General features: G+C 34.8%; 1 protein-coding gene across 1 annotated transcript; it reads right to left on the reverse strand.

The window, feature by feature from the left end:
* Positions 1 to 3,134: 3,134 nt before the first annotated feature.
* Positions 3,135 to 3,560, reverse strand: LOC130453212 (uncharacterized). The gene has a single exon (XM_056792836.1). The coding sequence runs from the start codon at positions 3,558 to 3,560 to the stop codon at positions 3,135 to 3,137; it is 426 nt and encodes a 141-aa protein (XP_056648814.1).
* Between the last annotated feature and the right edge of the window lie 11,110 nt (positions 3,561 to 14,670).

Raw genomic sequence — 14,670 nt, forward strand, 5'->3', positions numbered from 1 at the left:
GTACATATATTTTAATGTGGTTGCTTCGTAAAAAAGCTCTCTGCATCCTCGTTTTGAGATAGATCAGCCCCCATAATCGATGTCTAAACCTTCTCACTTATTTCTCGTAACAACATACTATCTCTTGGCTTTTTCTGTCAGTTTTTAACTGCTCTCTATTTAGAGTATTTTATTTTGTCCTAGGCCTGGCGCGTCCATCGAGATTTTGTTCCTTCCCCCCAAATACACACCAAGCACTTCACTCTTCGCCGCTTAGCCCGTCAATTATTTCTCAGTTCGTTATTATCCTCTATCCTCCATTACTAATTTAAACTTGATCCATTATTGTTCTGCTTATCTTTCTTTTCATTTTTCTCCATTTTTCTTCGCCATTTCTTGTTACTGTTGAGTATACCACTTCTGGTCTTATCATAATAATATAGTTTACTATATTATTATTTTTCCAATAATTTCCTATTAGCGTGGAAAGCCCTATTTGCATTCATTATTCTTTCATTGAAAAATCTTTTAGTTCTTCTTTGATTTTAGCATTTTCTTTGTTCATTTTCTTCTCTTAATCTTGCATTTTCCTGTCTTAATTCAAGTATTTCGTTCTTATCTAAAGTATTTCGCTTTTAATTTCCTTTTCTTTCCATTTGAGACAAGCTCAAAGCCACGATACAAGTTTCGATTGAGAATTAAGTCAGTTACAAATGAAATACCAATTCAAATTACATTTGATTTCTAAGAGGTTTTTTTATCCAAAATCATATTTTTTATTACCAAGAAAGTTGCGCTACTGTTATGAAACATATAAGCAAGTGTTAGAAGGGATGGAAGTCGTACATTTTAGATCTGTATCCGGCAAAGAGATATCGAGATAACTGCTTTTCCCTCTCAGCTGTCGTTTTCATGTCTTTTCTTCCTGCAGCTCACCTTTACCAGCGTTAATAAGTTCAGGAGGAGTATTTAGGGTGAAATTTTGATTTTAGAAAATATTGCATGTGTTTCAATATATTTTATGTCGTTTCAAGTATTAAAAAATATTTCTGCCAGAGCAGTAAAGTATTTCGAAGTACTAGGACCACGTTTACAATGTGGCCCAGTACAAGTTTTATATTTTTTTTTTCCAAAAAAGTATTCGTATGAATGAATTTCATAATATTTGCCATTAAACTCGTTATGAATATTTTTCTATGGAAATTCAATTGCTTATAGTACAACTCAATGATTACAAAACAAGCTCTTTCCAATGATCCAGCGATGATTATTTTTGTTGAAATTGATGTTTTTCTTTGTATAGTTTGGATTTTTAACAAGCATAATCGTTAGTTCCGTGATAATATTCCTCACAGTTGTTTCATTTTTGCTGCTATTATTTTATTCTGTGTCTTTTCCTGCAACAGCTATTTCCATACATAATATATATATATATATATATATATATATATATATATATATATATATATATATATATATATATATTCATCACATTCATGGACGAAAACATAAAAAAAAATAAAAATCCAGCGAAAGTCACCATATTTTAAGGGTGATAACATCGAAAGAGTTGGGTTGTGGTAATTTAGGAACTTACCTCTGTAGAATAAAGTTTTTCTTTAAGATACGACCAAACTGTGTAATCTGGCGAATCAGAACTTCTGCACCTCAACCAATGCATCGTTTCAGAAAATGGTTACTCAACCAATTACGACAAATCAAATCAAAGTGCTTCATCGTGCATAAAAAATAGAGATCTTTGCTCTTTTAGCGTTAAATCTGCTAAAATCTTGAATAAGTGATTGGTTAGAAAATCCAGGTACATATCACCATTAAAAGTTCCAGGTAGAATGTGATAACCTATTAACCTGAAGTTACTGCGTAAGCATTAATTTTAAATGAGTGTTGTCTTGTAAAAATTTGGATAGAGGACTTCCGTTCCTTTTTTGTAATGTTTGACGAAAATCCACTGTAACCGGTAGATCATCTGGCAAGAGCTCTTTCCCACTAGACTTGTCTATAATGATAAGGATGTTTCTAGATGATGATATTTTCTTTATAAATGGTTTTTATTGTTCTTGGTCTACCAGAATTTATTTTTTTAAGTCTGACATTCCCAGCTCTTCGACAATGGCTTTCAATGGCTCTAAATGTATTTTTACTTGGTAAGTTTCTTCGAGGAAACTTTTCTGTAACAGCTCCACACTCGCTCGAGGCTCTTAACATGTCAGTATATTCAAAATTTGAGTACATTTTGATTAACAATATCTAATTTAACAAATAACAAGATTTCAAAAATGTAATTATTATTAACTTAACGTCATAACTATCAATGAATGACAGTTTTCTGAGGAAAATTCAGAAAAATTGCTCAGCTATTGCTGTGTAAAATTCAAAATAAAATTTTGAGTTCCAGAACCGCAATACAATACAAAATTGTTTGCTTTATACTAGCTCCAATAGCTCAGTGCCCATACTTATTTAACTTTGAAAAACAAGATTCCATACTGATTAGACTGGATTTTTGTGAACCATTACAAGAAACGAAAGCCCTCAGTCCCATTTCTTAATGTATCCGGTTTATCAATACTTACTAATTAATAATAATAATATTTAATAACTTTATCAATACTCTATATCAGCATCGGTTATTACTTCATAATTTTCAATCAAAATATTCCGAAAACGGTATACAGTATAGAGTTTTATCAAGATTTTGGGTAAAATTACATGATGTTCAAGTTGACGTGAAATTTTCCTTAATAAATCTAGTGAAAAGGTTATATTCAATATTACTTGGTACGAACCGTGTAACTAGCGCCATCTATGGGAGTCAGTCATAAAACAAACTCATTGGATTTTTTCTTCAACGCCGTTTATCTTGAATGAAGATTTTTCACCGAGCAAATCCCAAATATTTTTCTAACTATCCTAGAGAAAGGATTACCTTTTTTTGAAACACCCTGTATACGCGCTTTTTACCTTATTAATGTCTTCTTCTTCTCTTTTTCTTCTTCCGTGTATGAGGCGTAGTCATCTGTTTTATCTTCGACATCCTTGCCTTCTATCCTTCTCCAAGGTTATCGCTCCACCTTTTTGGGTCGGCCGGTATTTTTTTTCTTTCTTTCTTGATAGAACCCATTCGTTGACGTCATCTATTCTGCACAATCTTCTAATGTTCTCACTTCTTTACTTCTTTCCTTGTTCAGTAGGGTTTTTCCGGCTATACTGCGTAGCACTTTCATATCTGCTGTTTTCATCATTCTTTTGGTTTTCGACGTATCTGGTCGTGTCTCTGCGGTGTAGGTCATTATGGGTCTCACCGTGGCCTTGTATATTCTCGATTTGGCTTCTGTTCCGATATTTCGCCATATGGTTTCGTTGAAACATGTTTCTATTCTTAAGGCTTTAGTTGTTTGCTCTCTTACTTCGTTTTCTGCGCCTCCAAATCCTGAAATCTCGATTCCTAGGTACTTGAATTTCATCACTTGGTGAATTATCTGGTCGTCTCTGACTAGCTTACATCTTATCGGAGTTTTGGATGTGGTCATACATTTTGTTTTGGACGCACATATTATCATTTTGAAAGATTTTTCAGTGCAGTTAAGCACATACAAAAGCCTTTGAAGATCATTTTGGCTTGGGTTTTTTTGTCTATGTATATATTTTCAATGGTTTTTATCAAGTCATAAGGGATTTGTGTGTCGCATAGTAGATGTATTACGTCTTTTAATTGTACTCGATCGAAGGCTTTTTGTAGATCTATGAAGCACATAAATGCTGGGCCCCATTCCACAATAATACTTTGCACTTATCACTTTGCAGTTTGCAATTTATTTTCAAATTCCTGTTCCACAATAACAAGAAGATGCAAAGTGAGAAGTGCTAAGTGCAAAAAATACATCGATAAGCTATATTTTTTCCGATTTTTGTTCCACAATATATATCTAGCTAGCTGTTTTAGCTGCCATCAAAAAAAAATGCGATATATTATTTGGAAATTTCAAAACATCCTCTAATGCAGACAATCAAAATGCCTGGAAGAGTATATCGTCGTTGGCTAAGTCTTTAGAATTGGCGTCTCCAGAAAAAAAGTGGACCCATGTAAGAGACAATTTGTTCGGCTTATGGAAAAACCGCACTTTGGTAAGTTCACGTAATAAATAATTCAAAATGTTCAGTACATTTGAGTTGTTTGTGTTTCGTAGAATAAACAAGATAACGCACGTCGAACAGGAACACAGTTTCTAACGAAACTGAAACTGAAATTTTGAAAGCTGAAATTGACTACCACAAGGGGAAGAGAAGGAAGACAGCAGAAAATTGTGTGCAAAACAAGAAAAACCACAATGAAGATATGAGAGTCAAACTAAAGAGTCTTTATTGGAGATTGAGATATATAAAAAAACCGGAGGTATTAAAACTGGAAAAAGACTTAGGTTTACAACCAAGTATATTTACAAAAGAATTTTATGACTAAGCAGTTCATTATGAGGGATAAATATCTAGTATCTACCCATTTCGTGTAATGTTGTCTTATGTAGTTTCTGTTTTTTAGGTTAGCTTTTGTTATATAGCATGAATAAATTAATACATTGTTTCATGTTTATTTCTTAAGGAGGCATCAAAAGTCGTCGCAAAACAAGTTTGTTTCAGGACCTATTTTGAAAGCTTCTATATCACACAATCAAATATTATCCGATTCTGAATTATATCCGCGAAAGAAACCTCCTCTATCAAGTAACTATTAGTCTTGATTACATTGGAAAACAGCAATACAAAATGGACCTTTAAACTCTTGCGTAATCAGTTTATTAATCACCTTACTAGGTTACAAAGTGTTACAAAACCAGTGGATAATACTTAGAGTGACAGTGATATGTAAATTAAAAAATAACCAATGAATTAACATAAATAACACATTTAATCAATCATGTGCATGCTGCCACATCTCAACAATTATAAGAAACTATAAACATCAATGAAGAGAATCTACCGAAAAATTTTCAGTTTATACGCTAAGTAATTGCAAAAGGCGATTTAGTCTGTTAATGTCACCTTCGGGCAGCAAATGTTGTGTAGCGTGGCACAGGCTAGTACAATCTTCCCCGCTCTTCGTGGTGAAACTCTGAGATGGTTAAGACATGGGAATCTCTCCTTCGAAATGCCGTAAGCATTCTCAATAACTCGCTGTGTGCTTTTATGCCTCCTATTATAATTATGTTTGGTTATATCATTTGGATTTCTTTTCAGGGGAACCATAAGCCACTCTTTCAGTCCATATGCGCTGTCTCCCAAGATCACTGCGTGAGGAAAAGGTCGGAATCCTTGACCAAAATCCCGCGCAATTGCTGAATTACGTCGTACTCTTGCATCGTGGACACTGCCAGGCCAATTAGCATTGACACCGTAAAAATGAAAATTAGGGCCGCAAACAATCATGCGGTTGAGAGAATGGTACAGAAGAAAACCCCGCAATGTTGAAAAATTGTTGTGCTATTCTCACAGGATTTTCGGGCCAACGTACGAATGTTGGGAACATATTTTGTATAATAGCATTGACAACCCGATGCACAGCTTTGCATTCGGCTGCTTTGCTAACTCCATGCATTGCGGCTATACCATGAAGTTGGCTTCCATTTCCTAGGTAATCAGCAACTGACGCTCCGGCTGAAGCGCTTTACTCTTTCCTGTGGATGTCTTAAATATGTTGTAACACAATATCTTCTTTGAAATGAAAATCATCCAAGTGTTCAAAGTTGAAGCGCTCTTTATACACTTTGCGTCTTCGGACAGCATTGTCGTTATCTTCACTTGAATAAATTAATTCAAATTCTAACATCTTTTTTATAAATATTCAGCAAAATTCAGTCAGGAACTAACAAAATTTAATCTAATGTCAAATTGACGTAAGTCCTTATCCGCAAAGTCTTTACAAAAAAAAGTGGCAAGTGCAAAGTTGCAAAGTATTATTGTGGAATAGGCCCCTGATCGATTTTTTTGTGATCTATCTGATGACGAAGATCGCATCTGTGCACAACCTTCCCGATCTAAATCCCTGTTGCTCGTGATAAGACTGTTTATTTTGTTTGTGATGACTTTTGTTGTAAGTTTCAGAGTTCTACAAAGCAAATTGATTCCTCTATAATTAGATGGTATGTTTTTATCTCCTTTTTTGAACATGACAATCGTCCAATCGTCTGGGATTTTTGATGTGACACGATCTTTTTAATGAGAGTTATTAGTTGCATGGCAAGGCTTTCTCGCCCGTATTTGAGTAGTTCGTTAGTTATGCCATCTTGACCTGGACTTTTTCAATTTTTGAGCTGCTTGATAACCGCTTGCACCTCTGTCAGTTCAAACTGTAGATCTTCGTCCGTAGTTATTTCGTTCTATTTTCGTCTTCATTCCCGTACAGTTCTTGGAGGTACTTGACCCATGTTTCCTTTTGTATTTGGTTTGTCTCGAAGAGCTCATTGTCCCTTTATCATTCGCCATATCTGTTTCTGGAGGCCGTAAAAATCATTCTGCGTCTGTTTGGAAATTGATCCCAATATTTGTTCTTGATTTCTCTTACTAATGTTGTTGTTTCATTATGTAATCTTTTCATTATGTAATATTCAAAAGAATTCAGGATTTTTGACGCTCTGTATTTCAGGTAAACTTCTTTCTTTTCTTGACATTTAGCTCTCACTTCCTTACAGAACCATGGTGTTTTAGTTATTTTCTTATTCGTGTAGTTAATGTATTCTTCGTTTTTATGATTCTCACGTATGTTTTTAAACAAATTTTTCCTTATCTCACGTAACGATGATGGTTTTTATTGGTCCACCTGTTAAATCATTTGAACTTTTTAACAAAAACATATCTAGCGAGTAGGTAGAAGGGATACGCAAATTGTAAACTTGTTCGCGTGGTTATTTTGAAAAGTGTCAAACGAAATCTTTATGTTTAGTAAACGAAAGTGAAAATTTTCAACAAACAATCATCTTTGTATTACAAACATATCATTTTATAGTAAATATCGTTATTACTTATCACTTAGACGTGTGGAAGTCTACATTTAAGTGTTTTACGACAGGTGTTGTGGGTTTATTTTTAAAACAACTTTTTTTTGAAATAAATAATGACACTGTTAGAAACCGAGCAACACTCGTATTGATAATATTTATTTATATAACGTTTTTATTTGTAGCGTTTAAGGATTACAAAATTTGAAAATAAATGATATTCTGTTTGTTAATATTTTATAATTAAACGATGAAACATTAATGGTATCAAATAGATATTTTTCCAAATACAGAATATTTTCGCATTTATGCACTGCTAAATTAAGAAAAGGTGAGGTACTTAAAAAATAGTTATTTGTATGTCAAGGACTTAGAGTGCTACTTTGTTGGACGAGTCCAACAAAGTATTATTTCAACCGAGGCGTACACAACATTTTTTTAGACGACGCAGAAGATCCAAAACTTTTTCAATTACACTGAGGAAAGAAAATAAACATTTTATTTATAATTTTTTCTGGTGACACCACTTCATAAAGAACTCATACTGTTTTTCGTACCTTGCACGAGATTTATCCGGCAACGAATTAAGAAGTAACTCTTCATCACTGATGTTTTCTTTTTCATCATCATTCATTGTTATTCATTAATTTAAACAAAACTTCGGATAAAACAAATGATATCAGAAAATTAAAAATTTAAGGTTATGCAAAATCATCGAAGTGAATATGTCAACTGTCAACATTGAAGCGGCTAGAGTCACGTTTTAGAAAGTTAAAGTTGTCTACTCCAGAGCGTCCCGAAAGTGTTTTGCAGTACGGAACTGTCACTTTCACTACATGGAACACTCAAAACGCAACTTTCGGTATATAAATGAACACAGAACGAACAACTTTCAGATGGCGTCGTCTAAAAAAGTAATTTAGGAACAATTGGCGCTGAGGTGATTTTTTAATCAAAATGCAACGTTACGAGGGCTGCTACTTAAGTTTTAAAGTATGCCGATGCTGTTGTGAATATCTCAAATTTGACAATGACCGTACTTGTCATACGAGTACTATTTGAGTTGTTTACAGTTACATGACATTCGACGTGAATTAAACCCAAGGTTACTAGAATAATAGAAGATTTGTGACATGCGCATGTTTTTGTAAGCAAACGATCAGCTGCTAGAACACCAGCTACGTCATTATGTTTATATTTTTGTTTTGAATATATATTTTTATGTCAAACAGAACCTCACTAACATTATGTTCGAGTTATGAGAATGTGTCTTATCTCTGGTTATACAAACGAATATATTTCTAACTAACTAATTTATTGAGACTCACAGCTGTGAAGAACCGGCGACGTCACTTGTCTACTGTGCATCTTGTTATTGTCACAAACCTTCTATTATTCTAGTAACCTTGAATTAAACCAACAGAAGTGTACCGATCAACTCGCTTCGAGTGTTTGGTGATGAAACGCCATCTCGATCCACCGTGCTTCGCTGGGCTTCCGAATTCAATCGTTGTGGCACATCACTACAGGATGAATTTCGTGGAGGCAAAATTGAAAAATAAGTTTTTTTACTTTGAAGTAAACAATTGATGAATGATAAAATCACTTTGATAAACGCCTTCCGTTTCACCATTTCCGTTTAAAATGTTCTGTAGTCTATTTCAGAAAGATATAGAGTAATAAAATGGGGAATTCCGTCCGGTGCCGGCCATAGATGTAGGTCTTGAAATAGTATTGTTTGTAATATTAAAATTTCAAGTAATTGCGTAAGAGAATTAGGAAAAGGATGCTTCTTTCCTTCTACGAGTATCCTACCGGCACACCTTTGGCAAACTATTTTCAGTGTTTGCGAATGAATAACAATAAGCTAAACCCATATATTGATCCCAACCTAGGTGGTACTACTCGCACTTGATAAAAATAAAGAATTTTACAATGAAATCAATGCCAAACAATGAAAGTGGTTTAAATATTCATCACTCTGTGGTCCCCTTGCATACCTAATGAGGTTTTATTACTCTATACCTTTCTGAAATAAACTATAATTAAAACACGATGTAGAGGACTGTTCAGTCAGTAAAAAATGTGCATGTGTAAACTGGATTGTGCAATGATAAGGTAGATGCAACTCGGGGTGATGATACCGTTGACTACCGGCAAAGCAGGAAGATGAAGTAGTTTACCGTGCTGCCCCTTGCAGTCTATTTGTGCACCCTGTTGCTTTAAGTCATTCCCACGCCACACACTGTCAACTGTCAAATTGTACAATACTAAACTAAAGTTGCGATTTTAGTTCCATTCTCCCTTACAATGTTTATAATATTCTGATAGAGACAAATCTGTTTCATCATTCAACTGGCTGCAGAGATAATGTAAAAGCTAAGACTAGATCCCATCAATATCTATCGTCGTATTTAGACAATTTTATTGAGATTTAGTTTCTTGGTCATGTTAGTTTCCAACTTTGCCAACCTTGAAAGCATCTCACCTCCCCTACACCTACTCACAAGTCCCCCCTACCTTATTACATGGTATTGGGCAGGGCGGCAAATCAAATCTGGTCCGTAGGCGACAAATTCGTGATTCCGCCACTGCTAATTGGTAGATAACGCCGAAGATCTACAGATGATTCTCAATAGAGTAACTACAATAGGCGACAAAGCTGGTCTTAAGATTGAAATGGCAAGATCCACATTCATAAAAATGAGGAAGCTCTTGAGCAACAGCAACCTGAGCATTGGTACCCGATGGCGAGCCATGAAAAGTTACGTACTCTCCACGCTGCTTTACTATGTGGAAGGGTGGACACTAAAAGTAGTAACAATGTAAAAACTAGAAGCTTTTGAAATGTGGCTGTATAGACGCATTTTAAGAATACCTTGGATTGATAAAGTAACCAATAAGGAGGTACTGAGAAGAATGGCTAAAGAATTAGAATTGCTTGTAACTATTAAAAAAAGAACAGCTTATAGTGGAAATCAAGATAACAGGTAGGAGACGGTTAGGGAGAAAGAAAAAATCCTGTCTGAAAAACCTACGCGAATGGTTCCAAATACTAGAATCTTCGAATATAATTCATGCGGCGCAAAATAGAGAAAGTCGATCAAATGATGGTCGCCAATTTTCGGTAAAAGATAGCACACAAAAAGAAGAAGCACATCACAGCAATCACAACACCTACACAACCTAACCACATACACACACAAAATGGCTGCCGTTTTGTCGATGTATAATTATCCGGTTTATAGGGAAACCTAACTAGCAGGCCACGTATATCCGTAGTTGTAATTTTTCCATTCGTAGAATTCATATTAAAATTCGGGGAGACCAATAGCAGAAGACGAAAAACAGTCAAAACATCGAATGGATGGGTCATCCGGCGTACAGTCCTTGTTTGGCAACCAATAATTTCTTCTTAATCCCGCAGATACAAAAATTGCAAGGTTAACGTTTTTCTACGCCCAAGGAAAAATTTGAAGCGTTTAAATTAGGATTAAGTAGTTCTAGTTTTTGTAGTGTCCTGGGACGTCCTGAATAGTTTTGAAACAGCGCTGGGTTTTCAAATTTTAAAATTCGCGTGCCTCGTCTCTAATCTTGCATTAGACATACAGAGCTATCCAGTCAAATTACTATTTAATTTTAACTATATGTTATAGTATCTAGTATCTAATATTTATAGTCTACTTACCTAAGGTTCAAAAATTCGTTACAAACTAAAGTGTTTGTTTTATATTTTAATAACTATTTTTCAACTTGTATAATTTTATAAAAATATTTTTATTAAAAAGTGTTATTATTTTAATTTAGGTGTAGCTCAATCGGAATGGAAAATCGGCAATTGATTCAAACACATGCAAACCTGTATTAATATTAATAGGGAATATTTTGGAAAACAATAAATCCATATCCAATTATAAATATTTGTCTTTCTCCAACTTTAAGAAGCAACCCTCGTAGAAACAGCAATACATCCATTTTAGGTAGGTGTGTGGGTTTGAAAAGGATTTGAACTAGATTCACATCGATATCATTTTTTTTGTTCCGAGATATATCACTAAATGTGTAAATGGCGGGAATTTATCTTATAAATCGTATCTTTACAATATATTTCTATTTCCAAAAATATCGGTTTAAAATTCTTCACGGACAATTTATTTTAGAGCAAATTATAAACATTTCGAAAATTCCTCACATGATAAATATTATCTGAAACTCGAAAGCTACTCTTCTTGACGGAGTTTTCGATTTTTTTTGTAAATAGGTAAATTATTTTTCGTCGACATTCAACTACTTAGAGTAACATACCACCGAGAGTTGAATCTCATCACTCACTGGAACATATCTATCTACATTTTCCCAAATCTTCAGGGAGTCAGCTGTTGCCAGTACGTCTTGTCAACTCTCGCGAGTTGGGGTCCGCTGTGTCGTCGCTTATATGTTGCTATTTTGAAAGAATATCTACCTCGTAAACATTCCTAAATAATCCCTATGGATTATCAGCGTCGCCGGCGACGGTAATTAAACAGGAACGATAAAAAACTAGTCAAAGAGAATTATGTTCTTTTATTTTACGCAATGCCGTTCTCCGTCTATGATGGTGCCTTACAATTTTTTGGGTCAAAAGGGATCATTTGACACTTTCAGACTTCAAAGTGCTTCGTGATGATTCACTTGGAGAGAGCTTTTTGCGTTTTTATTCATCATATACAAGGATGGTCTCAGAAGTACCAGGCCCAACAAGAAAATACGAAAATTATGGAACAGAATATATTTATTTTTCAACGTAATCTTCTTTTAGCTTCATACACTTTTTCCAGGGATATTCAATAAGTTCGATACCCTTTTATTAATAAGGATCGTCAAACTTCCCAAAACAGCAATCAACACCTCTTCATTGATGGAAAATCTTTGACACCGAGCCATTTTGTCAAGTTTGGGAATATAAAATAATACGAGGGGGCTAAATCTGTCATATAGGGTGTATGAGGTAGCAATTTCAACTTTAATTCATTAATTTTGGCCATTGCAATAACGAATGTGTGAGCTCAAGCATTGTCTTGATAAAACTACACTTTCTACTTAGCCAAAAGAGGCTGTTTTTGTGATCTCTTCGTTCAAACGTTGCCAATAAGTTCACATAATACTCGCGTTGATAGTTTTTCCTTTTTAAAGATAGTCATTCAAAAAAACCGACGCCACGACCTTGGCTACAGATGGAATGGTCTTTGCCTTTTTTAGAGCCGGTTCCTCCTTTTCGATCCATTGTTTTCACTGTTCTTTTGTTTTAGTGTGAAGTGATGAACCCACGTTTGATCCGAGGTTTTGAAACGGCGCAAAAATTCAGCTTAATTTCCATAAAACAATGCCCAAACACTAGATGGAAACATCTTCACGACTCTGTTTTTGTTCCATTGGTAGCAAACGCGGCACCCATTTATGCACAGCTTTCTCATGTCTGCACTTTTTGGATTGCCTACCATGTCTTTTAGCTCGCGCACTTTGTGAATTTTCTTTAACATTTCTGGAGTCGTTATCTCATTTGGGCGACCACTGAGATGCTGGTCTTCGCAGGTCGTACGGCCTCGTTTAAACTCTGCTACTCAATATTTTACTGTTGATAATGAAGGAGTAGTGCCACCCAGAGTAGAAACTATTCCAGCTTTTATAGTGGTTGGGCCAATGCCTTTCAAATAAAATTATTGTATCACATAACTGTCAAACAAATACTAAATAACTTGGCATCTTCAAACTTGAAACATATGCTGTACAGATTGTGTACTTTCTAATACAGTGGTATTTTTCAAGCATCTACCGCCATCTCTAGGTCAGGCCAGGTACTTCTGGGACCATCCTTGGAGAAAGTTTCGTCTCCAGTAATCAAGCGATTAAAAATCGGTACTGTATGGTGCCGTTGAAGCAATACGTGATGAATTGGATCTCTCCGGACATGTTATAGGGAATCCAATTACCTGCTTTGCTTATTTTTGTTTTTAAATGGTCGACCAAGTCCGGTTATTGATGCTCTTCGATTTTCTAACATTGAATTGGTACCACTTCTGCACTTATCATGTCATTTTCTAACGTTGTTCGTCTTCCTGATCAATAAGAGTTAGAAAAAACAAAATTCCAGATCTAATTTTAGACTTACCATTTGATTTGATATTTAGAAGTACTAATGTTTTTTTGGAAAGTTTTTGACATAACAAGGAAACAAACATTTTTTTATTCAGATAAATAGTTATTACTGTTTATTGTTTTCCAAAATATTATCCATCAAGATCCATACACTTATGCATGGGTTTTAACTAATTGTCGAAGCATTTGTTCCATTCCGATTGAAGTACCTATAATTTGAACGCATCAACTTCTTCTTCGGGTTGTAGAAAAACGTTAACCTCGCAACTTATTTTTGATCTGTGAGAATAAGAAGACATCATTGAGGGTAACCTATCAATTCGATTTCCTGACTGTACAAAAACGTTTTTGTTTGCGATTGGTTACCCTGATTTTTTGCCATGGAGAATTGATCTCCTACGTTGCTCTTTTGACCAAGATGAATCTTCCAAGTATCTATAAAATCAATATTTGAAAATATAAGTGGACACCCGATATATTCATTCTATTTATATAAAATGTTATTTCATACGAAAATACTCGAGGTATAACATATTTTAAGTGTCTACTAAAACTGGTACGTCTATCGATAACAAGGCTTCATTCTATTACTCTCTACGTCAAAAAAATCTTCACATAATGCTCTCACTCCCCATGTATTTCCAAATGTAGATATCGTAGTCTTCTTTGGAAAAAAGTAGATGAAGAAGGTGTTTCAAAGTTGACGGTACTCGTCCTTTAGGTTCAGACATTTTAGATGTTTCTTTGTTTATATGTGACTTATAATGAAGAGCAAAATAGAGGGTCGCAGGAGCGTAGTAAAAAATATATATCCTGGTTAAGTAACATCTGGGAATAGATGGATACATAGCAACGAACAGTTGTTTGAAGTGGGAATCAGCTAGTCAATGTGATTGCCATATTCAATCTGCAATCCAATATGCAATCTTGCAAGGCACAATAAAAGACAGAGAGATTTGTTAGATTGAATTAGGTAGGAAAAGGAAAATTTCAATAGGAGGAGGGTTTGTTGGAGTGGGCTCTGATATAGGAATTGCTCCTCTGCAGGGCTGGGGTTGTGGTGGCTGTGTGGGATTGTGTTTGCTAACTTTTCTGGGTAAGGAAAAACGAAGATTTAGGATTTTAGGCTAAAATAAAACGAAAAGAGAGCTTGCAAGTAAAACTTGGATCTTTCGGTTTGGATTTTTTTTTAATTTTTGAAAAATTTTCGAGGGGGACGGGTGGGTTCAGCTGCGGCTACGTTAATCCCTATCATCGGGCATTTGGCTGGAGAACAGGGAAGCTGCAGAAAACCTGCAACACCGACGATCTGGCACAATAAGAAAAAAATACGGTTTTTACACCCCAGCTGAAAACATTCATTGTGAGGTATATAAGAAAAGTAAAAATGGGTATTTTTCTTGATTTCTTGATTATTTATATCGAACTCTATCGTTGACCCCCCCACAATAAGAAACGTAATAAGGAAAGGCCTAGAAATAGTGATCTGTTTATATGTTTTACTTTATTCAAAATACCGTATTCAAGTATTTTTAAATGTTATTTA

Source organism: Diorhabda sublineata, chromosome 2 (genome assembly GCF_026230105.1).
Source record: "Diorhabda sublineata isolate icDioSubl1.1 chromosome 2, icDioSubl1.1, whole genome shotgun sequence".
NCBI classification, from domain to species: domain Eukaryota; kingdom Metazoa; phylum Arthropoda; class Insecta; order Coleoptera; family Chrysomelidae; genus Diorhabda; species Diorhabda sublineata.